Source organism: Chionomys nivalis, chromosome 11 (assembly GCF_950005125.1).
Source record: "Chionomys nivalis chromosome 11, mChiNiv1.1, whole genome shotgun sequence".
NCBI lineage: Eukaryota > Metazoa > Chordata > Mammalia > Rodentia > Cricetidae > Chionomys > Chionomys nivalis.
This window is the reverse complement of record NC_080096.1, coordinates 42661789-42689326: the sequence shown is the minus strand read 5'-3', so window position 1 is coordinate 42689326 and position 27538 is coordinate 42661789. Positions and strand designations below refer to the sequence as shown.

Below are 27538 nucleotides of genomic sequence, written 5' to 3'. Positions count from 1 at the left end.
GAGTGTGTCACTAGTGGAGACCAGTGTCCCGAGCCTCACATTCTAACTTCAGGGACCAGATGCGTTTGACTCTCAGCAACTCCCCCGGGTGGGATGTGGTGGGAGAGGACCGGAGGCAGACACAAAGTGAAACCCTTGCAGACGAGTGATGGCAGGAAGCCTGGGGAGCAATTAACAGAGTCTTCTGCCCACTTTCTGCCTCCTTCCCCCACTCCGGCAGGTCCAGCTGGGAGGATGGAGAGCCGCCCGCGCCCGGCCCCGAGAGAGGGTGGAGCCACAGCCCAGGTGGAGCTGGTGAAGAGCCCGGGCTCCAACGTGTCCCAGAAGAGGGGAAGTGACCGCAAGTTGGCTGGCTTGCAGGATCCAGCTCTGGGAAGCTGAGATTGTCTACCAGACGCTGCCTCGGAGGACTACAATGGAAGAGGTAAGTCACCCCTTGGGTATGGGCCGTCTGCGTGCCACCTTGCGAAATTTAGTTCCTTCCAAAGGCGGGGTGGCTAGGAAAAGAGCCAGGAAAAGTGTGTCCTGGCTCCTGGACCTGACCAAGTTCGTCAGGTCTCCAGCTAGGAACATGTCATGCTTGATATGCTCCGTCAGCCTGTGTCCTGTTTCTCCAAAGCTCTATTTAACCCAGGACCCAGGCATTTAGCAGCTCCTAGAGCCCCTGTTCAAGTGCTTCTCACTTGGGTGTTGACTTTCTCACTCTCTCCCACCTTTGCGGCGGCAGGCGGGTGTCTAGGTCCAAGGACAGAGCATGACTCTGGGAAAAGGTGGCCTTGCAGTGTGCCCCGTGGCTCGTGACTTCACGTCCCTGCTCCCTATTAACTCTGTGGCCGGGGACAAAAGTCCTTGTGCTCTTGCGCCCTAGAGCGCTCCTAAAACAGAATTGTACCAGAGTGGATGCTTTGTGAGACCGGAGGTACCTGAAGAAATAGAGCCCAGGCTTGTAGTAGTACCCCCAGAAACAGACAAGAGCCTGGAAGAGGCTAAAGCCAGTCTGAGTCATACAGGGAGACCCTGCTGGGTTTTGGTTTTGGTTTGACAAACGCGACAAAAAGTTTGGACCGGCTGAATGAATGCTGTTGACATATGCAGAGATTTTGCCTGGCTAATCCTGTCTTTCTGTTTTCTTCTCGAGTTCTTGCTCCGCTGTTGGGTTAGTAGCTGTCTTTTCACAAGTGTCCATGCTGTACCGTGTATAGATTAAATATTTGGAAGCAAATCATTTATTCCCGAAAGTGTGATACTTCTCACCCAGATGTTTGGTTTACAATCAGGATGGGGGATCCTTTCCTCTGTGGCTAATCAGGGATAGCTCCTGGGTTTTAAAGGGACGTCTGTGTCTCTGGCTTCTCACTCTGCCCAGTCAATGGGGTTCTGGAAAAGAATGAATCAAGGATGCCAGTTCCGTCTCCTTGCGAATTCCCTCGACTGTCCCATCTGTCACATAGCGATGTTTAGACACTTATTCTTTTGGGGGGAGGGGGGCTGGAAAGGGTTGTTTGTTTTTATTTTAGAAAAGGTCTTACTTTACAGCCCAGGCTGGCTCTGCCTCTCAAATGCTTAGACTACACGCCTATGTCACTGTGCCGGACCCTATTCTTCAAATTTTGGGACCCTCTTCCTCTGTGATGGCAACTTGCCAAGATGAACTGATCCACGTGGATTTAGGAAAAGGGAAAGCTACTGACATTCTGCCCTCTCTGCCTAGCCAGGGTCCACACTACACTGCCGACCATTTCTGCTGACAATCTGATGGGGCCTGAAGGTCACTGGCCCTGGGTTTTTTAGGTGAGGAATCTGAAGGACAGAATATTAGAGCTACACAGTTGTGATAGCACCAGCCAGAAGCAGGGCTGGGATCTAGTCTCTGGTTCTTTAATCACGACAGCTGGGTGCTAGCTCTAAAGCAGGCAGCATTAGCAAGGGTTAGTTACTCCAGCAGAACAGATAGGATGTTTGGCAGTTTAGAGAAAAAAAGTACAAAAGGGCATATTTGTTACCTAGTAACATTTTATAGGGCAAGAGAAGTGAGTACACATTCTCCCCTGCTCAGAAAGACTAGGGAAAGAAATATGGGAACCTGGTGGTGGTGGTATATGCCTTTAATTGTAGCACTCTGGAGACAGAGGCAGGCGAATCTCTGTGACTTTGATGCCATCCTTGTCTACAGAGCCACGGATAGCCATGTATACACAGAGAAACACTATCTCCAAAAACAAAACAAAAAGAAATATGGACAGTTCCTCACCTTGAAAGGATTGTTCTATCATTTTAGAAAAGCAACAAAACATTCCTTATATAATATGTACATTTGGAGTGCTTCCCTTATATGAGCAAGTTCTGTCTTGGGTACATGGATACAGCGAGGAACCAGTCAAAACTATCTGCCAGGCATGGTGGTACAGCTCCTGGAAGTATCCAAAGATAAGGCCAGACTAGGCTGCATAGCTATACAAAATGCCTTCATAAAGTTTATATGCTAATAAGAAAGGAGAAAGAGACGGGATGTAAGGGTTAAATGACAGCTATACACTGTGGACGTTCAAAGCAGAGAAGTGTCTGAGGTCATGAGGCAGAGAGACTGCCATTCCAAGTGGCACAGTGTCCAAAGTCACTGCAAGGAGGAAACGGAACAGAAACTTAAGGAAATTAGAGGGTTGGTCGTGTGCATGCTTTCCAGGGAGCGAGTCTACCAAGAGGTACTAGCCGATGCTAAGACAAAAACTGCTTGGGTGAGCAGCAGCCAAATGCAGACTACATGGGACAGAGGAAGTAGGGGGCAAATGTTCACACCGTGGAAGCGTGGAACCAGCATTCTCCAAGGATTGCAGTTAGCTGGGCAGCACCGTCTGGCTTACATTTCCTAAGAGTCATGTGGCTGTAGTTTGGAAATTAGAGGGTCTGAAGGGTAAGTGGCCCGGTAGAGGGAAGGTACAGGGATCTAAGCGGGAGGAAAAGCGGCTCAGGCCAGACTTAGCAGGGATGATGGTTATACAAGTGTCAGATTCTGGGTCCCTGACTGTGGATGAGCGAAGTAATGATGTTTTGGCTTTACGATGTACAAAAGAGACACACATCTGGTAAGAACTACTTTGAGCTATGAAGTTTGAGTTTTTCCTGGGCTATCCATGTGTGGTGCTGTATAGGTAAATGAATATTCTATTGCTCTCTGTTGCTAAGCACTGAGATTCGGTAGACTGGATGTACCAACTACATTTTTAGCTTATGATATTTCTGATATTCTCAACTTAGCATGGGATTATCATGCCACTATCCTGTGATAAGTCAAGGTGTATCTGTATTTTAAAGGCAGGATGAGCATGATACACTGATTAGAGCAGGGAGCGAGGGAGGAAGGGAGAGGATGCTGAGGACCCAAAGGCATGAAGACTGAGCTTTCAGAAGGATGGGGCTGGAATTTTCTAAGCTGACATAATACTGAGCAGTTTAGAAAGACACCAGGCGTCAGTTTTAGACATGGCATGATTGAAGGGCTGATTATACAAAGGAATACTCAGTTTCAGAATTCAAGGGGAGAGGCTGAGGTGGGGGAATCATCAGACAAGGTCTACATCAGAACAGTGCAGACAATGAGTGTTGTCAACGATTGCATGGGGTTAAAGCTGCCCTCACATTCTCCAACATTCCTCTCCAGAGGGGAAACCATGCTACCTGTGCTGTATCTGTGCAAAATTGCAGGCTGCCTCAGACACTGTGGGCTTCCACACTTGGCAGTGTGGGACTTCACAGACTCCTAAGAGGCCATGCTGTTCCCACCTTGTTCTGAGAACTAATTCTTGTAGCCCCCAGCTGGGTCTTCAGCCTCTGCACAGCTGAAGGTAACTTCATGTAGAGCCTGACCGACAGTTTGGGCTGAGCCTAGCTTACCAGCCTTTCCCCAAGGCTACTCTCAGAGCCCCACAGACCATACCAGCACAAGGCAGACGCCACAGAATGACTTTCATCAACCATAGAAATCTCACCGGGCTGGGCCATGTCAGTATTCCCCTCCTATACAACCAGGAGATACAGAGGAAGGTGGGGCTTGTGTTTGTTGTTTTAGGCCACTCAGTTTTCAGTTGTCTGGTTCTGCATTAGCAGGTATTAGAACAAATGGATATCTTTTGGTCTTCTCAGTTATTGAAAGAAAAATTATGTTTATCTGGGTATGGTGGTACACACCTCTGATCCCAGCATTTGGAAAACTGAGGCAGGAGGACTGTAAATTCGAGCCCAGCCTGTGCTACATAGTGAGATTCTGTCTAAAACAAAATAAGATAAACAAAAAACCAAGTTAGGGCTGATCTAACATTAAAGGTGCCACACACCTTTAATCCTGGTGCTCTGGGGACAGAGCGTATATATCTCAGAACTCAAGACCAGCTGCATCTACGTAGTGGTTCCAGACCATTCAAGGTCACACGATGAGACCCTGTCCTAAACAAACAACAGCAAAAACAAACAAAAAGACAAAAGCAAAAAAAGAAACAACTAGTCTTTCTTATAGATATATGGTTCAGAAGAAGTCTATGAGATCTGGTTTGATCTGGCTCAATTGTAAAACACTTGTCATCCAAGCATGAGGACCCAAGTTCAATCCACAGTACCCATGTCAAGAATGTCAGGTGTTACATGGGATACATTTATAATCCCCTAACAGGAGAGACAGAGACTGCAGGATCCCTGGGGCTTGATGGACAGCAGTCTGGCACAATCAGTGAGCTCCAGGTTCGGTGAGCGCCTGCCTCAAAACTCAAGGTGGGCGGCTCCTCAGGAGCCTCACCTGAGGTTGTCTGCTGCTCTCCACATGCGTATGAATGTATGTACGTACCCACACAAACATACACATCTTCTACACACACACTCATGGGGGTACTTTTAGACCCTCATACTGAGGGGTTGGTAAACTCTTTGTGAAACTCAGAGTTAAGTGGTAGCCCACCTGTGCCCTCAGTCAGGCGTGGTTTCGGTTGGGGCCAGTCTTGTCAAGAGAGAATTGCAGCATTTTTTTTAGTTAGGGCTTGCCGGCCACAGTGTCATCAAATGGAGCTTGAATGTTTGATGGATGAGCTTGGGCCACATTAAGAATCAAACCGCATTTAAGTTTGCCTCTGCCCAGCCGCAGCCAAGTGATCTAAGCTAGTGCTGGAGTCGGGAAATTTCTCAAAGTCCAACCAGTTTAACAACTTCCATTTTACAAGGAAATCTGAGCCCCAGAGGCAGAAGGCGGGTGGCAGTTTTGTAACTACCCATCCAGTGCCTGTACCTTGGGTGCCCAGAAAGTGTTCTTGTTCATGTTGGGTTGGAAGATCACACTAGGCCCGGCTTACATTATCTTATGGACATTGAGCAAGCATCTTCCACATGCCAGGCCCAGCATGAGCACCTGAGAGGGACCTGTTTTACATGCCAGATAGTTGCTCATCTTTTCAGAAGATGTAGAGGAGGAGGAGGCCCAGCCTCAATGGGAGCAGTGTGGCTGGGTGCCTAGCCCGGCGTGGGAACTCATTTGAGGAGATGCTGTCCGAGCTGAGTGTAGAGGAGTAGGTAGCGATGTAGGAGAGGAAGAGTGGGCATGGGGCTGAGGGCAGTAGACAAAGAATCAGAGGTCCAGAGTGTGGTAGGGACACTACCACAGGGGACACTCTTGAGGCAAAGTGTTACCGGAAGTAAGTTGCCAGAATGGAATCCTAAGATTTAGAAAGGAGAGGAGCTGAAAGGTCCTTGGTGCTATATATGTTTTATTGTGAGAGCTGAAGGGGATAGGGGAGCTTTTCCTTTAAAACTCAAGGTTGAGCTGCATACCCTGAGATGGTCCTGAGGCAGGACCAAGACATTACCAAGATCACATTTGACTATAATTTGGTTGGAATCTAGGTCTGAATGCCTATGAGTCATCATTTAGCAATGATTCAAGAGGAGCGTTTGGGCTTTTTACCTAATCTGACGTTTCAGGAAAAGGTCCTTAGGGAGCACCTAAATAATGAAGGTGCCAGCTGTTTCTTCTTGTGTTGCATCTGCAGCCCACAAGGATCCGTCCCTAGGGATCCACCTGCGGTGACAGTCTCCTGCTAGTGAGTCTGTCTGTGGAGAGCAGAAACAGCTGCAATTAAGAAGTTTCCATCAGAGCAGAGTGTCGGTACACACCTGCAATCCCAGGACGCAGAAGGCTGAGGCAGGAGGACTGCTGTGAGTTCCAGGCTAGACTGGGTTATGGGGTAAAACCCCATCTTTTAAAAACCAACAAATTTTTAAAAAGCTCAAAAATTTCTCACTTGTATTCTGAGGGAAAAGAAGACACCCTGTAAGTCACCATATAAAAGACTGGACAGCTCACATCTGTCTTGGCTGGGAGCCTGGGAGCAGCATCCTACTGGATTGTCTTGTTTGGTCCTTGCTGGTGAGATAGGAAATTACCTGTGTCCTTGCCAGTTCATTCCTCATAGCAAGCCCTGCCCCTATCCCACCACTGTTTCCAAGGGAAGTGTAGTAGGGAGCTGCTGGCCTCTTCCCACAGCCCGGGTCATGGCTGCCTGGCTAGCTTATGCCCCAAAATAATGACACACAAACTGTATTCTTTTAAACACTGCTTGGCCCATTTCTATTCATGTGTGTAGCACCCCAAGGAGCGCTTACCGGGAAGATTCTAGCCTACGTCCATCCTGGGTCGGAGCTTCATTGCATCTGCTCTGGAGAGGAGAGCATGGCGTCTGTCTCTCAGAGGAGCTGCCCTGCATCTGAGCTCACTTCATCTTCCTCCCAGCATTCTATTCTGTCTACTCCACCCACCTAAGGGGTAGCCTATCAAATGGGCCAAGGCAGTTTGTTTATTGACAAATGACCTTCCTCCATCATTTCCCTTTTTTCTGTTTAAACAAAAAAAAAAGGAAGGCTTTAACTTTAACATAGCAAAATTACATATAACAAAACAGTTATCAAGTAAAAATTACAATATTTACATCTATTTTATCTTTATCATAACTAAGGAAAACTATCACTATAACTATCTATCTATTATTCAACTCCACAAAGACTCCAGAAGAATACAATATTACCTAAGCAAACAAAAAGTAAGCAACTTCTAAACTCTAGAAATGACAGAGACATCTTGCTGCCTGGACAGCCACCCAAAGTTCCTCTGTACCGTTGGGGCATCCATCTTCGGCTTACAGGTCCATAGTGTCCAGCAGACATTTCCATGAAGCAGGAAATTTCAAAGGCAGTTCAGTCACTATCTGCTGTATCCTGCAGAATGTCTTGCAGACTCTCATGAATCAGGAACCCCGAAAGATCATCTCACCTTAGGCAAGTTCAGTAGTCCTCTTTCTGTGGGTTCTCTGTGTCCAGTTTATGCAACAGTCCAGGCAAGAGCAGTTTCTTGCCCAAATGGCTATCAAACTCCATAAGGTGCCTCTTCGATGCCCATCTCCTTCTTGAAGTAGATTGGTGCTGCCAGGAGCAGAGTGTCTCATTGTCATGAAAAACCCTAAGTTATTAAAACATTTAAAATACCATATTCTCTAGCCTTTGAAAGATATGATGAATGCCTATTTGAAATATATGCATGCACATCTAGAAAATCTAACTAACATGACTACAAACTTGACTATTATTGATAATTATCCATTAACAACCTATACACATTACATTTTTAAGTGAACTACACAATCACAATACCTTAATCAATATCAGAAATACATATACATATAATAAAATTGACCTTAAATTAATGTCAGTAAACCAAGATTCATATCAATGCAAATTATTCACATCTATATCATCTCCCTCTTGAAATGTAAAAGAACATTTATAAACAATATATGGGAACATGGGCGCAGTTTTTTCTCTCCAAACTGCTTCCTGCTGAATGGGGGCGCTGTTATTCGGGTCTTTTATGGGATAACCTGTCTGCTAGGTTCATCTCAGTTGGCAGTTGAGCGAAGCAATTTTTTAAGGGTGTTCACAGCAACCCTTCAGGAGGGCGTGGTCTATCATACCATATCGTGATCAAATAAGCAATCCACAGTGTCTCATCTTCTGTGAAAACAAAAGAAGAAACTCTTTTCCAAAGTATCATATCCTTAGATCCAAATTCTGAAGTCAAGGTATTTTGAAAATATCGATCTTGGATTAGTTCAGCAGCATTTATAAACAAATATCTTTTAGCAGATGTTGCTCTTTCCTCAGCATTCAAACAATTCAAAGAGAGCATAATAGCATACAGTATCAAGATTTTCTGTGTACTTTCCATCTTTGTGCGGCTTTATTTTAACTCTATTTTGTTTACTTTTACTTTTATTTTATATTTTCTGTATATCTTCGTCCTGGAATAACTCTTTAGACCAGGCTGTCCTTGAACTCTCAGAGATCCAGCTGTCTCTGCCTCCCAGGCATTGGGATTAAAGGAGTGTGCTACCACACCTTGAAGTCACAGAGGTCAATCTCCCTCTGCCTCCAAAGTGTTGGGATTAAAGGTGTGCACTACCACACCCAACTACTCTCTTTCTTCCTTATTTTACTTTTAAGAACTTTAATTTTCAGCCTGTATATATTTTTAAACACACTGTAAATCATTTAAAGTTTTCTTTGTCTTTGAATCTCTCTTTACTGTATCTCTCTCTTTTTCTGACCACACGAGCCTTTAAATTACTGAGCAATATGGGTAGGATTAAAGCCGTGGCTTTGCCAGCTAAATCCAGGCCATTCCTTAGCTTTCCAGCCTCATGGTGGAGGTACCGGCCCTGGCAGGACGGACCAGAATGCCAGCATTTTAAAACAGCACAACTTTTTTTCCTGCTACGGCTGAAAACAAACAAGCACGCAGTCAGCTTTTATCAATACCTTTTAAGTGTTTCGTGGCAGGACCTCTTAATGAGCTGCAGGGTTTTGCAGCTGAAGCTGAGTCAGGAAGCCTCTCTTAGATAAGAGTGCTTGCTTGCCTCTAGCAAGCAGAACAGACCCGAAAAATTGCTGCTACCAAGAAAACATGCTTTACTCTATTCTTTCCCAAGCTTTCTCAGGCTTTCTGTGGATGCAGTTATCCACGTGGGCGCCATCTGTAGTAGGGAGCTGCTGGCCTCTTCCCACAGCCCGGGTCATGGCTGCCTGGCTAGCTTATGCCCCAAAATAATGACACACAAACTGTATTCTTTTAAACACTGCTTGGCCCATTTCTATTCATGTGTGTAGCACCCCAAGGAGCGCTTACCGGGAAGATTCTAGCCTACGTCCATCCTGGGTCGGAGCTTCATTGCATCTGCTCTGGAGAGGAGAGCATGGCGTCTGTCTCTCAGAGGAGCTGCCCTGCATCTGAGCTCACTTCATCTTCCTCCCAGCATTCTATTCTGTCTACTCCACCCACCTAAGGGGTAGCCTATCAAATGGGCCAAGGCAGTTTGTTTATTGACAAATGACCTTCCTCCATCAGGGAAGAGTCAAACCCCCCTTATCCAAATCATTTGCCATCATTTCTCCTGAGAGAATGTTCCAAAGTGGGCACTGCTGGCCATGCCATTCTTCTTGCCAGGTGTCCTCCATGCTGGGAGCCCATGCAAGCCAGCCCCTCCCCCGACAAGGCTGGTGGTCTTGGTACCCACCCCATATCCTCCCACTTTAGCCATGGTACCCTGTCCCTGGGCTATACCTGTTCCAATCTGGTGTTTCTGTAAGCATCCTCACTCAGAGGCATGACCTCTTGCTGGTATGACTAAAATCAGGCCTCACTTTCCCAAGAATCCTTCCACACCTTCTTGGCCACAGTTGGCTTCTCCTTTCCTTGCAAGACACCAGGCCCTTTGAGTAGAGCCAAGTGTGAGGTCCTAGGGAAGAAGGCATTGCCCCACTGTGAGAGCCAGGAAAGCTTGACTCTTAAAGGCACAGGCTCTGAGGTGCCTGACTGGTTTGTCTCTAGCTCTGACAGATACCACCTGCATGGTTTTGAGCAAGGTATTTAATTTCTCGGTGCTCCATTTGTAAAGGAGAGAAACTAATATCTGCCTCTTAGCATTCCACAGAGGCTTAAATACATTCATAGGTACAAAGAACTTGGACCAGCCCTCTGGGCTCAAAGGGCAGATAATGTCATGCCTGACACGGCAGTAATTTACAGGATGAACGGGATGGCTGTTACAGTTGGACTGTGTCATTCTTCTCCCAAAGTCTTACTTCAAAGCCAGGGCCAGTGCTTGAAGAACACACTTCTTATTTAGAGGGTCTTTACAGAAGAGTCAAATTGAAGTGAGCTGTAAGAGTGAGTTTTCATCTAGCATGAGTGATATCCTCAGGAAAGAGGGGTGTAAACAGGGAAATGTGCAGAAGGTAGACAGTGTGACCATGCTGAGCTAACACCCTGTGGAACATCAAGACTGCCACCAAACCCCGAACTGAGCAGAAGACCTACAATCCTCAGGAGGGAACCAACTCTTCCAGGAGCTTGAACTTGAACATTTACCTTCCAGAACCATCAGACAACAAATTTCTCTTGTTCAAGCCACCATAGGTGGCACTTAATCATGGCGGCCCCAGCAAAACTCTGCAGGAACCCATCTCCACAAATGAACAAAGGAAGCTGACGTTAGTATCCAGAGTATTTCCTAATGTTCAGGGTAATACTTTGTGTCACTGTTTGAAACTACCCCCAAAGCAACTATGCTTAGGTCTTCAGAGAAGGCACTTGGGAAAGTACTACACAGGGACTAGACAGATGTGAGTGTGGCATGGAAGTTGGGGTCCCTCCCCAGTCAGCAAATCCCTGGAAAGGTTTGCAAACATTAATCTGAATAACACCCCATTTGCAGGTGCTCATTAACTACAGGTAAGTTGTATAGACTGTGTTTCAGAATATCGGACTTTGCAGCCTGACCGTGGAAAGAGTTCCAAGTTTCATTTCTCTTGTCTCTTGTCTCTTGACTTCCCATTTTTCAGATAGGGCAGAGCCCTAACTCAAAGTGTCATTCTTCATGACTGACTGACTCTGTGTGTGTGTGTTTTCATGATGCCCAAGTGTGGAGGTCAGAGGACAACTAGAGAGCATTGAGTCTCTTCCACCATGTGGATCCTGGGATCAGGCTTGGCAGAGAGCACCTTTGCCTGCTAAGCCATCCTGCTGGCCTTCTAGGTTCCATTCTTGATGATTGGCTTTCCCCCGTCCATCATGACGATAGTGGACATTGTATGGGACAGAGGGCTAAAACGTAAGCCAGGAAACCTGCATGTGAGCCACCATCTGCCTTGCACTTGCTCTTTGTCCCCAGACAAGTCAGTTACTTTCTCTGAGTTTAATTTTTCTTATCTGTGTGTGTATATAGTAACACCTGTCAATTTTGTCAGTAAGGATTACATTTTGAGTAGTGTATTTGAATAAACTGAAAAACGAAAATACTAAAAAGTTGCTGATCTTGTCAAGCTCCCCCATGCATGGAATTACACCATTGGTATGCAAACCATTCTCCAAGCCCTGCAACCCCCACCACCCATTCACCTCTTTGACGAACTAGCCCATAGCTTGTCTGGAAGTCAGTCATGGTTGGAGGCAAGAGAAAAGAAAAGGGTGGGGAGGCTTGTTTCTAATAATTTTGAGGGTTAATTTTTTTAAGGCAACATTATTTAAAGTTTTAAAGGATAAATGGGGACATGCCTACTTCAAGTGCCCTTAAAACACACACACACACACACACACACACACACAAACAGTACCCCAGGCTGTTGAGCTCTTTCTCAATAATGCTGGGGGCTTTTTTTGGTTATTGCTCTTACTGTTTGTAATGGTTTGTTGTTGCTGCTGCTGCTTTTTTAAAACCATTTTGTTTGTTTTGTTTTGAGTGATAGAGAGTGAACATAGGTAGCATTTCATGTTCACTACTCTACCAAACCTTCATTTTATTTTATTTTTATAGGCAGGGTCATTAACATTTAGTTGCCTGGGCTGCCTTGAACGCACTCTGCAGCCCAGGCAATCCTTGAGCTTTCCATCCTCCTGCCTCAGGCTCCTGAGCAGCTGGTATCCTAGGCTGATGTCAGCATTGGCCTTCAGAGCTGCTATTTTGAGTGTGTGGAATGTGTGCACTGGACTTTTGCTGTCTTCTGTGATTCTGCCATGTGAACAAAGAGCTCGAGACTGGGAGTCTCAGGACTCTGCCCAACGTGATGTCCACCTCTCAGGCCTGCGTGCCTGGAGGTGAATTATTTCATCCCTGTGGCCTTTGGCTTCATTGCTTGTAAAGGTGGATTTTAATTCAGAGAGGAAACAGCTAAGAGCACCTAGCAGCAGAACTGTCTGGGTAGTCTGAATGATGTGAGGTGCTGAAGAAGAATGTGGTACAGGCAGAGCGGCCCTGATCTAAAAGCTCCAAACCAGAAGTGTTCTCACATCTGAACCAGCCTGAGCACTGACATGATATCACAAGGAGAGATTTTCATACCACCAGATTTTCATTCATGCACAGTTACTAGGTTACCTTCAGACCGTGTGTATAAGGTATATGTGAAACATCCATGAATTGCATATTTAGATTTGATAGCATATTACGTATTTACAACATTCCAAACTCCCAAGTAGCCTAAGATCCAATACACTACTTGCCCCACACATTCTGAATAAAGGGTGCTTAACTATATGTGTCTTCTGCCTTGTTTGGTCTTCAGGTCATAGACCAAGGACCCCCAAAGTCTGACCTATATCTCTCATAAACAAATTATACCAGTAGACGTGTGTTCTGTGTTTTTGCCGCTCCTTGGCACTCACCCCAGTTCCTTGCTTAGCGACAATTTTAATGAACTTAATACCCTGGGAAGGATGGAAGATATTTAAAGAACACAGTCAAGTCTTTTCAGGCACAATTTCCTTCAAGCCTCACCAATCCCATGAGAATGATTCTAGTTCCATTTTACAAACAAGGAAATGATTTTCTGGGTTGCCTGGTTTTGTTCAAAGTTTCATGGACCAAAAGCCAGGGAGCCAGTCTTTCTTTGACCTAGATGCTTTCCTTAGAATCCTTAGCTGCTAAGCATTGACTAGGGTACCATTTTTTTTTTAACTTTATTATCTGGAAAAGCATAAACATAGAAACATAAGCTTGTGAGCTGTGACTTTAAATTTCCATCTGGAGTAGAATAGTGTGCTTACTGTGCTGGTTTGGTTGGCAAGTTGACTGGATCTGGAATCAACCGACTGGATACTCCTATGAGTGGCCCTTTAAACAAATGTTCATCTATGAGTCCTGTTCCTTTAGAGAACACTGGCTAGTATATGTACCAAGAAATAAAATAGCCATCACCTATCTTAACTTCTCTGTGAGCCAGAAATTCTTTTTTGCAGTCAGTGTATAATTTGTGAGTGTCGATCAGCCGTCACAGTGGAAATGGAGATGCTGGCTCTACTCATCTTTTCAGAGAGAATATTCTGAAAACTTCCAGGACCACACGTATTTTTTAAAGCTTCCTATACCTTTCTGGATGGGAGTGCTGGACCAAAGACAAAAGACCTAGAAATCTTGAATATGCACTATATGTCCAGGTAGCACCACCTCAAACTTTTCACACAGAGAGGCTCTGGGGATTAAGAGACATTCTGAGGCAGGGAGCTTCACCCTGAAGCTCTGTAGCTCTTGCCCATGCTCCCAACCTCTACTGTAGCATCCTCTAGGTGGCTCTGGAATGTACCCCATGCTGGCAACAAGAAGGCCCAATAAATGGCATTCCTTCTTGTGTCTCACTATTCACAGGATTCCTGGGTTGTGATAAAACTTAGAGATTCCTGGCAATGTCCCCAGTGGTGGCTTCTGAGGTTTAAGTATCCTTTCCTGAGCAGGGTCTGGTGGAACTGCATCAACAGCGGTATTTCTTCAGCTGGAAATAAGGGGGTTCATACACTACCAGGCAATGACAAACCTTTGCATCCATAGACGTCTCAGGGACTTAGTTGGAAAGTGCTCAAACAGCCACAGCTATACTTTACTTCGACTCTTTCAGAAGGAAACTGTAAATGGGCCATCCTTCAGTGAGATTTATTATTGTCTTGGTAATAGGAAGAAACATTTTTTTTTCTGAAAGAAATTTGAGGAACAGTGAAACTAGTCATTTCCCTGCTGATGTATAGTCAAAACTGCCTTTGTTTTTCCACAGGGACTCATAGGCAAGTTGTGCCCTTGTGTTTCATGGTGGGGTGTGTTGAATTTTCTCTTCCAGCCCTGACTGTCCTTTCTGCATTGTTCCAGGGCCTATAGAAGAGAGGAACTCTGTAGAATGTTTCCCAAATACCTTTCCCCCAGGATGGGGCTGCAGCCCAGTAGCAGAGCATTTGGGAAGCATGTAGGAGACCCTGTCGTCCAATATCAACCCCACAAAACAAACAACTTTAAGTACCTGAGTCTGAATCCCAGTACTACCTCTCATTGGCTGTGTGATCTTAAGCCTGTTATTCAGCTTCTCTGAACCACTCAGTGGAGGGACCTGTCCACTCATTGGCAAAGCCTAGACTCTCCTGAGCTCATAGGTTTCTACAGAACACTTAGAACTGTGCCTGATGCCGTGAATGCCCAGGCAGTGTTTGCTGATTCTACTGATGGCACACTGTGAAAGAACTCCCAGTCTAGAGAGAGGCAGAAAAGCAGACATGGTAAATATAGCAATAAATGTTCATGGCATTAACAACATGATCAAACAGGAACAAGAGATGAGAAGGAATTGAATATATAAGACTTTAAGCTGAAGTCTAAAGAGCAAATGAGTGAGACAGGACTGGGAAGTCTTACGAAGTTGCTGCTGGAGTAAATGCGTCACTGAGAACAGTAAAAATGGAGTGGGTGAGGATCTCAGAGGGAAAACAGTTCTCTGACATCTGCAAGGCCCTGAGTTAGGAGAAGAGAAGGAAGGGAATGAGAAAATGATTTTTTAAAAGTACAGACTCCAGGGCTGAACTCGTTGCGCACAAACCCCAGCCCGGCTGCACACCCTGGAAACCCTGCTCCACTGCTTTGTGCTTTAGTTGCTTCATCTACAACATGAATGTCATAATAATGGCGCTTGTCTCATTGGTATTTTTATGAAGGGAAACTAAGTTTTAAATACAAAGCTTTTAGCCTATTGCCTAACACACGATATTTGTTCAATACTGACTGTCAGTAATAAAATTCCTGTAGGTGTGAACCATCACAGGAGATGACATGGCGATGGAGCACTTGACTGTGGTTGACTAGGGAAAGAATACAAAGGAAATATATTATAGGAGAGAACATATAGTCACATGACCAAGGTACTTAAGGCATTTGAGGTTGTTTTTCTTATGTTGAATGGGACTGATAACTCATCATTAAGATGGTTATGGAGATGAAAGGACATCAGTGAGGAAAGGGTTTTGTGAATTATGATATGGTGTGGGAGGTCCTTCTGTCTATGTGTTGCTCTTATTGATTAATGAATAAAGAACTGGCTTGGTCTATAGCATGGGAGGATGAAGGCGGAGTCAAGGAGATGCCATGAAGCCCAGCCAGAGACAGATGCCTGAATTTTAGCCGGTAAGCCACAGCCAAGTGACCATACACAGATTAATAGAGATGGGTTAAATTAAGATGTAAGAGCCAATAAAAAGCTAGAGCTAATGGGTCAAGCAGTGATTTAATGAATACAGTTTCGGTGTGATTATTTCAGGTCTAAGCTAGCCAGTCGGCTGGGAACCAACAAGTGGGCTCTCCTTGCAACAATGATACAAGATACAAACAGAAGAAAATAATGATGACAGAAGCGTAGACTAGATAACTACCTGGGGTAGGATGAGGGTAGGACATGGCCTCGGCTCTCTCTTACTCAGATACATCTTTGAATCAAATTGTTATCTGATGTATTAGTTACTTATCTCATTGATCTGACAAAATGCCTGGCAAAAGTCAGTTAAAGAAGAGTTTCTTTGGATTTACAGTTCCAGGGAATGCAATCCATAGTGGTGGGGACATATGACAGCAGGGACAAAAAGCCACTGGTCACATTATGTCCAAACAGCCTCCAAACACAGTAACCAATACTTGGATTCAGCTTTCTTTGCCCCTTTTATTTAGTTGGGGACCAGTGTTCATGGAATAGTAACACTCACATTTAAGGTGTGTCCTGGTTAACTTTGACTATCAGCACAGCCTACAGTCTTCTGAGAAGGAAGTCCACTGAGGAATTGCCTCTATTAGATTGTCCTCTGGACAAGTCTGTGGGGAGTTGTCTGTATTGTTAATCAATGCAGGATGGCCCAGCCCATTGTGAATGGCACTGTGCATGGTCAGGACAGGAAGTCTTGGGCTATGCAAAACAAACAAGCAAGCAAAACACAAACAAGCAAACAAAAAACTAATTAAGCATAGATTTGCTAGTGAGCTAGAAAACAGTATTCCTCCATGTTTTCTGCTTCATGTCCCTGCTTGAATTCCTGCCCTGACTTCTCTCAATGATCTGTGACCTGTAAGTGGAAATAAACCTTTTCCTCACCTGTGTATATAGCTTTTGTCCAGAGTATTTAGCACAGCGACTGAGATAGCACTAGAGTGGGGCGTGCCTTCCTACCTTTACCCTCTTAATTTAGATAATCCCTTGCCAACCTGCCCAGAGTTCTGTTTCCCTGGCAACTCTGATTCCTAGCAAATTGACAGGCAAGATTAGCCCTCATTTGTGGTGTAGCATCTAGGCTCTTAAAGGTATAATTTTAAGTTAATAAACCCAAGTAGAAGCTAAGTAGAAGCATTATGGATCATAGACTTCCACTGGGGAAATGCCCATACAGGATATGTCATCCAATCTGGCCTCCAGCTAGGAAGAATTTTCAAGGAGAAAGGTAAATATAAGTGGCCATTAATTTCAAGACCCCACAGAAATCCTTTTGGAAAAAAATGGGAAAATACATCAATAGTCATTCCACCAAACAACTAGATTAAATTTTATGCAAAATAGAAAACTGATGCAAAATACAGTTTTAGTACCTTCGTGGCTTGTCTTGTTTGGGCAAGCACACGTTAAATGCAGTGTGAATGTTCGTGTCTATCTGACCTCAGAACAATTAGACACGCTTTCTTCTTCCCTCTCCTCACCTCACTCCACAAGTTTGTGCAAAGGCGGCCTGTGTTTATTTTCTCTTTACCTAGCACACATCGCTTGTTCTGTAGCTGCCACTTTAAAAGCCCCTCTCTTGGGAACCTCTTGTTAAGTCAGCCAACAATGCTTCGGGGTGTCCAACTATGGCTAACAATGCTTAGTGCTGACCAGTTATAGCCAACAACACTTAGTGCTGACTAGCTGTGGCCAACAACGCTTAGGGCCAACCTGCTATGGCCAACAATGCTTAGGGGTGACTAGTTTTGGCCAACAATGCTTAGGGCCAACCAGCTATGACCAACAATGCTTAGGGGTGACCAGCTATGGCCAACAATGTGTAGGGGTGACAAGTTATAGCCAACAACACTTAGTGCTGACCAGCTATGGCCAACAATGCTTAGGGGTGACCAGCTATGGCAAACAATGCATAGGGGTAACAAGATATGGCCAACGATGCTTAGTGCTGACCAGCTATGACCAACAATGCTTAGGGGTGACGAGCTATGACCAACAATTCTTAGGGGTGACTAGTTTTGGCCAACAACACTTAGGGATGACCAGCTGTGGTCAACAATGCTTAAGGACGACCTGCTATGGCCAACAATACTTAATGCTGACTAGTTATGGCCAACAACACTTAGTGCTGACCAGCTATGGCCAACAATGCTTAGGGGTGACCAGACATTCCTTTGCTCTCTTAACAGTTCCCAGCCTCTTTTCAAATTATATTAAAATCATATGACAAGTGCTGGCCAATAGACTGTGAGTGGAAGTGATGTTCTAAACACCTACACATGGGTGTGAGTCTCTCTCCCCTTCCATACCTGCCCTAGGTGTTGAGATGTGACAGGCCGCATGGTGGATCTCTAAGACTATGAACAGCAGAGTCCTCCTCTAAGTCAGCTTGGCCTTGTGGAAGAGGGGAATGTACTGGAGGAAGAAAGAACTTGTCTTAAGCCCGCAGATTTGGGATCTGCTTGAGAACAATAAAAGCTCTTCTATGCTAACCACTGATCACCCCATTTTAGTCAGAGCATGAGTATTAGTACCTAATTGGTGGTGTAACAAGTGGTCCCATAGGGCTGCATGCCTCCTGTGCCTGCCCCTTGCTGTCATTGCCGGTGCCGCCTTGCATATCAAGGCCAGTAGCATATGATCTTCTATTCTCTCTGATAGCTTCCAGCCTTATATCTTTTAAGATAATTAATTCCTCACCTTTGTCCTATAAGGACCCTAAGAATATGCTGAGCTCACCTGAGAGAGCCAAGCCCTAATTTCCAAAGTCCCTTCAGCATGTAAGATACCATAACAATACATATTCACAGACTCCCAGAGTCAGGGCATGGGCGTCTGTACAAGCTATGGAGGGTACTATTTAGCCTACTTTTTTCCAAGCCCATCCTGACCAGTTGTTTTTTGAATAGTCATCCAGATTTTTATTTGTTTGTTTTGTTTTTCAAGACCAGGTTTCTCTGTGTAGCCTTGGCTGTCATGGAACTTGCTTTGTGGACCAGGCTGGCCTCAAACTCATACAGCTCTGCCTGCCTCTGCCTCCCATGTACAGAGATTAAAAGCATGCACCACCACTGCCAGGCTGAATTTTTTTAGTGAGTAAATAGCTATTCATTTCCTATATGTCTTAGTTTGAGTTTCTATTGCTATGATGAAACACCATAATCTAAAGTAAGTTGGGGAAGGGGGCTTGGCTTATTTGGCTTACATGGTCATGCTGCTGTTCATTTTTTCAGGAAGTCAGTACAGGAACTCAGACAGTACAGGATCCTGGAGGCAGGAGCTGATGCAGAAGCAATGGGTGCTGCTTACTGGCTTGTTCCTCATGACTTGCTCGGTCTACTTTCTTATAGAACCCAGGACCACCAGGCCAGGGACAGTACCACCCACAATGGACCGGTCCCTCCCCCACTGATCACTTATTGAGGTAATGCCTTATAGCTGGATTTCATGGAGGCATTTCCACAACTGAGGCTCCTTCTTCTCTGACTCTAGCTTGTATTAAGTTGACACACAGAATCAGCCGGTACACTATACAATATATTTCTCATAATGTGGATTCTAGTCTGTAAAAGCAGGGTCCGTTTTCTACTGTTATCTTGTCTGCTAATTTATGTGATCAATAAGAATGATGACAGATCGCTACACTGGTACCAAGTGTGTTTGGAGACCTGGGAACTGTTCCCTTCCTGTGAAGAATGTAACGCTATCCCCTTGCAGTCTGACAGGGTCAGTGACCACTGTGTCCTTCACAAGTAGAAAACTGACCCCCTAGTGAGTTTGAATAGTTCTGTCCTGAGACCACGCAGCAACTTAATCGTGGGACCAGGGGTTGAAACTACATCTGTGTGATCCTAGAGAGCCTTCATTTAATAGGCAAGGTGCCAAGAGCTCTTAAATGAAGCAATTTAGGCCTTTCTCAAACAGTCTGGAGTTTAATAAGGAAGATATACAAAAGCAATATATCTTCCAGTGGGGACAAAGACACCACATTCAAGTGACTGGGCTCATGTGGGTGAGTCAGAGAAGGAGAGATTATTTCTGATTTGGGCTTTAAAAGATGACACATGATGGCAGAAAGGCTTTCCCAGTGAAGAGTAAGCATATATCTACCTATCCTCCTTCTGGGCACCAATAAACCAAGTAAAATGCCACCAAAGTCTAACTTGGGGAACCAGTGCCTTCCTTGGGCTCACTTACAGAGCATGGGTGAGAGGCTCTCTCCCATGCAGGTGACCCAAAGCCAGCCACACTATCAGAAAGTCTGAGCCAGCAGACACGATGACTTCCCAGGAGCTGCATTGATGGAGTCCACCTTTCAGTTACCCTTGCACAACTGTAGAGTCTAGCACCTTCTGAGACCATAAGGCCTTCTGTAATTAGGGCAGAATTATACACCATAGTTAGGAGGGTGTGGAAGAAAGTCGCTGAATTACAAGTGAGGGCCCAGTTCCTCCTTTTCCCACACCCTCCTTCTGGGAAAGAATGTCAATAATCCACAAGCCCAGTCTTGAGGTGAGCAGTCATGGCTGTGACCCACTGGAATCTGAGTAAGACTCGGGTGAAGAAAGAGAGAGCAGGTGATGTTCATAGCAGGTCCTGCATCTGCTGTCTTCCTCCTGTGCCTCTTTGGGATGCTCATGAGCCAGTAAGAGGGTGGTTTTGGAGTCTGGCTTTCAGATTTGAAAGTTTCGCAGAATCGTCATAGGTCCTGTGTTCAGCTGGCCCCTTTGTTCTCCAGGCTTCGTTATTCATCTGCTCATCAGTTCACAGTTATGTTTGAGCGTCCAAGGTAGGGTATGCTGCTCTGGACACTCATGTCCTCAGCTGGCCATCCCCCTGTCTCCGCTAAGCTAGGTGCACACACTCTGCTCTTCCTACCCAGACCATGCTCTTGTGTGAGACACATCATTGTGCACCTTTAAAGAGAATGCCTTGAACCTGTGTGGCCTTATATCCAAAGCATCTCCCTATGGCACTTGATTTGACATTTATAAGAACTTTTGTAAGGAAAAAGAATAAACACAGTTTTTTCCATTTTAGATCTTACCAAAATATAGATTGTAGAAGTTCAATTAGCTAACTTCCTCAAGTTGTGACATAGTCTATGAGAACTAATTAACATGAACCTATTAACTTTTGCTCACGTGTCATGGTAGACCTTGGGATTTCTAATCCTTAACTCTAACTTCCTAAACTAGAAGCGATCTCACGTAGACGAACACCTGAGGCTTTGAGATACTGCTGCAGTGTTATTCCTCGTTCCTGTCTGGCCTCTTGGGAGTCAGATCCTCTTGAGGAACCGGAGCGTGTGTATGCCACAGAATCAGAACCAAAGCTTGTGTGTGCCACGGAATCAGAACCAAAGCTTGTGTGTGCCATGGAATCAGAACCAAAGTTTGTGTGTGCCATGGAATTAGAACCAAAGCCCATGTATGCCACAGATTCAGAACTGGAGCCTGTGTGTGCCACGGAATCAGAACTGAAGCCCATGTGTGCCATGGAATCAGAACCAGAGCCCGTGTGTGCCATGGAATCAGAACTGGAGCCTATGTATGTCACACAATCAGAACCAAAGCCTGTGTGTGCCATGGAATCAGACCCAGAGCCCGTGTGTGCCACACAATCAGAACCAAAACCTGTGTATGCCAGAGAATCAGAAGTAAAGCCTGTGTGTGCCATGGAATCAGAACCGAAGCCTGTGTGTGCCACAGAATCAGAACCGAAGCCTGTGTGTGCCACGGAATCAGAACCAAAGCCTGTGTGCCATGGAATCAGAAGTAAAGCCTGTGTGTGCCATGGAATCAGAAAGTTGCTGCTTCACACCTTTTATCCTCTCGAAGCTGAACAATTGCCTGTGATTTTTATTTGTGTAGGATCCTGTGACTTTAAAGGTCTTAATTCATTTTTCCTGTCTCTTAACACCCAGAACCCCTTCTCCCCTGCCATCGCTCTTGAAGCCATGCAGGCTACGCAGATTGCCTGTGTCATCTACCCTCTCATCATTCTGATCACTTACTTCGAGCTGGTCTCTGAGCCAAGTCCCAGGTCTGTCCTAGCATCTGTGAGAAAATTCAAGGCCACCTCCAACTGGTGGCTTGGTCAGAGTCTCTCCCATCTGGGCTCCCTTTGTTCTTCCCCTCCTTTCCTTGGCTATCCTTGATGAGGGACTCCCAGGATGAAGTAGAAATGGGCATTACAGAGGTTTTCAGCAGGATTCCGCTGTGTTGTTCTGAGTGAGCACCATGGGTAGGCTGGGGAATAAGGTAGGAAGAGGAACAGGAGAAGAGAATAAAGTCATAGGGTAATTTCACAGATTGGAAGTAAAGTGTTAAGGTATGTGGATCAGCAACATGACTGCCTGAACGTGAGCTGAACAAGGACAGTGAACATGCTAACATGGACTAAGTGGGGGAAGCCCATGAGCCCTCAACCCTACCTAAAAAACTATAGGCAACTAGGGAATGCCAGAAAGAGGAGACTTAGTCTTCCCCATGGAAGAGCACAGGGGTATCCAACACCAGATGGTCAACTCTACGACATACATGCAAGTAACATTATACAGGCTGAACAGATTATTTTTATGTACTTAGGAATAAATAAATATATATGTATATATATTTGTGTATGTATATATTATGTATATTACATATATATTATATACTTAACAACTGACAACTGACTGTGGCTATGAATTTGAAAGAGACCAAGGAATGACTTATGGGAGAGTTTGGAGGGATGAAAGAGACAGAGAAACTGATATAATCTCAAAAAATGAAAAAAATAATAAAAGAAAAACTTCGGATCTAGAATAGGTCAGAAGGGCTAGAGAGGTGACTCAACAGCTAAGACCATTTATTGCTCTTACAGAGAACTGAAGTTCAATTCCCAGCACCTACATGGTGACTCACAACCACCTATAACTTTAGTCCCGAGAGATCTGCAACCCTTTTCTAGTCTCCATGGACATCTTCATGCATATGTATAAGCACACACATACACATACAAATACACACACCACTCATAAAAATAAAATTAAAAATACTTTTGAAAACTATTACAACATAATTCCTATATATTTTCAAGCAGCCATCAATAAACTTCATTCTCCTTTTCCCTACAGGTCCTAATTCATTTTTAATTGTTAGTACATTAATTTTTAAGCACATCTCATAAGAAGCTAAGTGTTATTACCTTTTAAATCTAGATTGTATGGATTGTTGCAGTGCCCTTGAGGACTGTTGTACTGAGATTTGACTTCAAAATGGTTTTTTGACTCCTATACCATGGTATGTTAATACTGTGCAGCATTTTGTTAGCAAAGTGTTAAGAACCCAGTCGAGCATGAGTGCCTCATGCCAGGGAGACTGAGAGGAAACACGTGGGCGTCTATGTTTTGTTCTACAATGATCGTTGACTTGTCTTGACAAGTTGTCCTCATTTTCTCTCTTGTTACTTCGGTGGTCCTGCGAGCTCTTCCTCGGGTAACAGTTGCTTTAGAGATAAAGTAAAGTTTATTTTATATTGTTCAATGTGAATACAATAAGTCAATAACTAGAACATTTAAAACTGAAGAGGAGGAGGAGTGGCCGTGGTGGGTGTGGTACAGGAAGGGCCAAGACTGAAGCATCATTGTAACTGAGAAGTAAAATGCCACCTATTGGATAAATGATCTTCCCACCTGAACGTACCAGGCTGATTGACTTCGGCATGTGCTGTTGGCCACAGATGGTCACCCTGCCAGCACTGCCATCATAACCATGGGTTATCAACATCACCATAGTCACTATCACTACCAGCAGCCCTCCTTTGCCACATTGCAAACCCCAACATCATTGCCTAGGGGCCTCCTTTGTGCCAGGCACCAGGCCAACATTATTGCCCTTGATGGGAGTGGTTGGTTCCCCATTCCATGAGTCAGGAAACAGAAGAAAAAAAAAGAACTGAAACAGCTGTGTTAAGGGGACACAGGTCAAGATGCCAACCTAAGGCATTTCAACCCTCAAACCCATGCTCTTAGCCTTGTTATCAAAAGTGACTCTCAGTTTAGGAAGGAGAAAACTGGACAGTAAACACATGGGCTGAAGGAGATATGGGGTTCTCAAGAGCACAGGGCATTCACCACCTCTCACTTTGGGGGGTGAGAGATGTATAGTAACTATTGGGACCCACACATTTGGTGGATGCCAGTGCACTGCCACCGTGTAGGGTTCCTCTTTAAAGCCGTCACTGCACGCTGGCCTCCAAAGGGCCAGGGATGCATCTTTCCTGGGAAACGTCTGGATGGAAGATGGTGTTGGTCCCACATAGTTGTCTACCTCCAAAGGTGAAGGACCTTGTGAGTTGGTGCTAGGAGTGTTCACCAGGGTCTGGTATGTCACTGATTCTTTCAGTTAGGGTTTCTATAGCTGTGAAGAGACACCGTGACCACAGCAACTGGAATAAGGGAAAGCAGTTAATTGGGGGCGGATGATAGGTTCAGAGGTTTAGTCCATGATTGTCATGGCAGGAAGCATGCTTTGCATAGGCAGATGTGATGCTAGAGAAGGAGTTCTACATCTGGATCAGCAGGCAGCAGGAAGAGAGAGTGGCACTAGGCCTGGCTGTGTCAAAGCCCACCCTAGTGACACACTTCTAACAAGGCCACACCTCTTAACAGTGCCTCCCCCTGGTGACCAAGCATTCAAATCTGTGAGCCTAAGGGGGCCATTCCCATTCAAACCACCACACTGATGCTGTTGTGAGCCTCTCTAATGGGACTCTGACTCAGCTGCTCGTCAAGTGAAGAAGGTCCTGAGGCTGACTGGGTGTCTTAGCAGAATGTCCATGGACACAGCACGGACTGTCAAGCACTAGTTCCTGTTGGCTGAAAAAATCTTGCTTCAGATGAAGGGCTTTCACATTCCCAATGGTTGCATTTCTTGTCTATTGACGGCCAAACCTGAGGCTGTTCTAGTGAGTAGCGAGAAACTGGGAGATGGTGTTGAGGGGGTCTACCGTTAATTAGCTCTTCCGTCTTGGGCAAAGTATCATGACCTCCTGCTCTAGTTTCCCCTTTTGTAAAATGGAGTTGATTGCTTCCCATGACAACTTGGATTCAGAGTAAACGATAATGTTGAGAAAGGGCCTGGGAGGTAGGGAAAAGATCTGGCATTTTAGACTCAGATCTCTGTTGATCACTGTGATGTGGCTATAGCAAGCTACCTGAAACTGAGTAATTTATTAAGAAGAGAAAATGATACCTCAAGTTCTGGAAGCAGAGAATCTAAGAACACGGCACTGGTCTCATGCCAGCATGGATAAAGGTCTTTTTTATTGTATCATGACAGCAAGTTAGCATGAGTGCTTGGGTCTCTCATCCTCATTTTACAAAGCTGCTGATATGGTCCAGGAGGCCACACCCTCATGACTTCATCCAACCCAATCTTATCCAAGTGACTTACTCAAAGCCCACCTTCACATTCCATTACTATATAAATTTAGTAATGAAGTTTTTGACACATGAAGTGTGGGGGCACACATGTAAACTGTAGAAGACTTTTATTGTTAAATAGAAACTTCCCTTAAAAGCAGTGCACACTGACAAGACCAATGAGGGTCAGGTAGTCTTCCCTGGCATCACAGTCAGTGCTGGGCACTGTGATGAACACTGACCATGGATTATCTCAGTTAATTGGGTATTGAACTCTATTACTGATATCACTTGTGGGAACTGGGGTGACAAAGAGTCAACTGAAGGCTGCCCAAACACAGCCCTTCTACCTCCCGAGTACATAGCAAGAATTTTTAACCCATGACTAAATGGTTTTCTCTCTAAGCCAGTTCCTAAAGCTGTAAAATAATGACACACACCTTGCCAGCTTTCTAAGGGGTTCAAAGGTGGTGTCCAAAAAGCAGCAGTTTACACACCAGTATCAACAGTGGAGGTAGAAAAGGAGGATGGGGGAGGGAGGAGGGAGATGGGGAAGAAAGGGAGAGGAGGGGAGGAAGAAGGAGAGATATGATGATCAGGAGGACACAGGCAATTGGTATTTCATATCTTAAAAACAAGTTTTGTGAAATTATTGCAGAACGGAGATGTAATAGAGACAGAAAACCTGGGAGAACCTGATTTGTTCCTTCCCTAAAACATACCTAACATCCCTAAGCAAATGGGATATGATTTATTTCCCAAGTTTCTTTATTTGGCTGGGATTCCAATATACAAAACAAATCTAAGAAATTTAAAGGGCCCCACCGGCTGAGGCATTTAAGTCACATAGTGGAGGATTAAAGCAGTAAGGTGACTCTGGGAATCCATTTCACCCTTCTCCTTTAGGTGGTTGGTGAATTACACATCATGTGAAACTGTCACAACCCAGATGGACAGTGACTGGCTTTTCTGTGTGGAGAGGCATAGGGGAGGACAGCAGGGGACCCAGGGAGCCTCTTAAATAAAAAGGCTCTGTGGTCCACTTCCCAGCTTCCCAGCCAACCACTTCTGCTGAAGCCTCAATCTCCTCCCCGTCCCCCTCTCGCTCCTCCTCTCCCTCCTCCTACGTTGTGTGTCTGGGTATGGAGGTACCCACATGGCAGAGGGCAGCTCTCATGGGGAATTTGATTCCTTCCACTGTAGATGCTGAGGATCTAGCAAGAACTTTTACCCAAGGCATCCTGTCGGCCCAGAAACTCCATTCTTGCCCCAGGCTCCAGTACCCAACAAGTGTGGGACAGGTAATGGAGTATGGGCGGTAGTGGGACAGTTGGCAGGTCGGCACATTTACACGGATTGCAGATTCTGCCTTGAGGCCCTGATCCTCCCGTCTGCTGGCATAATTAAAACCTAGGCTGCTTTGCCTGGGGCTTCGATTTGAAACTGACCTCAGAGGCATATGGTGGATCTTTTTCCTTAGAGACCCTCAGCACCAACACAGAGCCCCCGCTCAGCAACATTTTGATACCTGGAAGCAATGCCGAGCCCCGCTGCTCAGCTGTTTCCTAAAGGGCTCTGTAAATCTTGTGTCTCTGGTGAGTGGTGGTTTGCTTTGCTGGTCGTTCTGCTCTGGCTGCTCTACAGGCCTGTGCCTTGAAAGGGGGAATCTGTTGGCTCTAAAATATCAGTTTCCTGGTCTTGGGAGATGGCTCTGTGGGTAAAACGCTTGCCGCATGGCTGTAAAGTGTGAAATTTAGATTACCCAGAACCCACAGAAAAGCAGGCAGGCTTGGCGCCTGCCTGTTGCAAAAGCAGCAGTAAAGACAAGCCTGGGGTAAGCTCTGGGTCCGACAAGACCCTGAGTAATAAAGTAGAGTGATTGAGGAAGACAACCATTGTGGACTTGGGGCCTACACACAGAGACAATATCACTCTGTTACATTTCCCAGTATCCTCTCTGAAGGCATTTTGAACTATGAAAATGTGCCACAGGTTTGTTTTATGGCTGGGGATATGCCCAGCCCCTTTTCTCTCATGTACAGTAATCCTTCCAGGCCAAGAATCGCTGCCTGTTAGGCTTTCTAGGCCTCAAGCCTTTTAAAGCTGTATCTCCTTGCTCCGCACTTATAAACAGGCTCGTACTTTCCTTCTCCTAAGGGCAGTCACCCTGCTATTTGTTCTTCATGCTTCCTTTTCTCTGAGAAGTCGCTTGTTATCAGACCCAGTCAGGTTTGTCTCACCCTGCCTGTCCCCTACTACTCTGTCCTAGCAGTGTCCTTGGGGTGCTGAAGGTGGCCACTATGTGGGCTCTTCCACAAGGAAATGGGGGTGGGGAGGTGGCTCAGTTTCACGAGTGTTGTATGTTCAGGGAAAATGGGCTACCATGTCATTGAGGAAAAGAAGGTGGGCACAGCAGGGTTCTTTCCAAACACCACAGGTTTCAGGTCGTTGCTGAGTTCAGACCAGGGTTCGTTGGCGACCTGAAGGAACTTCAGAAAGCGCTGAGCCTTGGTTCAGCCCTCTTCAGCGGTAAGCTCAGCAGTC

General features: G+C 45.3%; 1 protein-coding gene across 1 annotated transcript in view; it reads left to right on the top strand.

Moving 5' to 3' along the window:
- The first annotated feature begins 309 nt into the window (after positions 1 to 309).
- Positions 310 to 27538, top strand: part of Fyb2 (FYN binding protein 2) — a 99758-nt gene continuing 72529 nt past the window's right edge. Inside the window, exon 1 of the mRNA XM_057784689.1 lies at positions 310 to 424. Within this exon, the coding sequence (XP_057640672.1) occupies positions 416 to 424 (9 nt within the window). The 5' untranslated portion in view covers positions 310 to 415. The remainder of the gene's footprint in view (positions 425 to 27538) is intronic.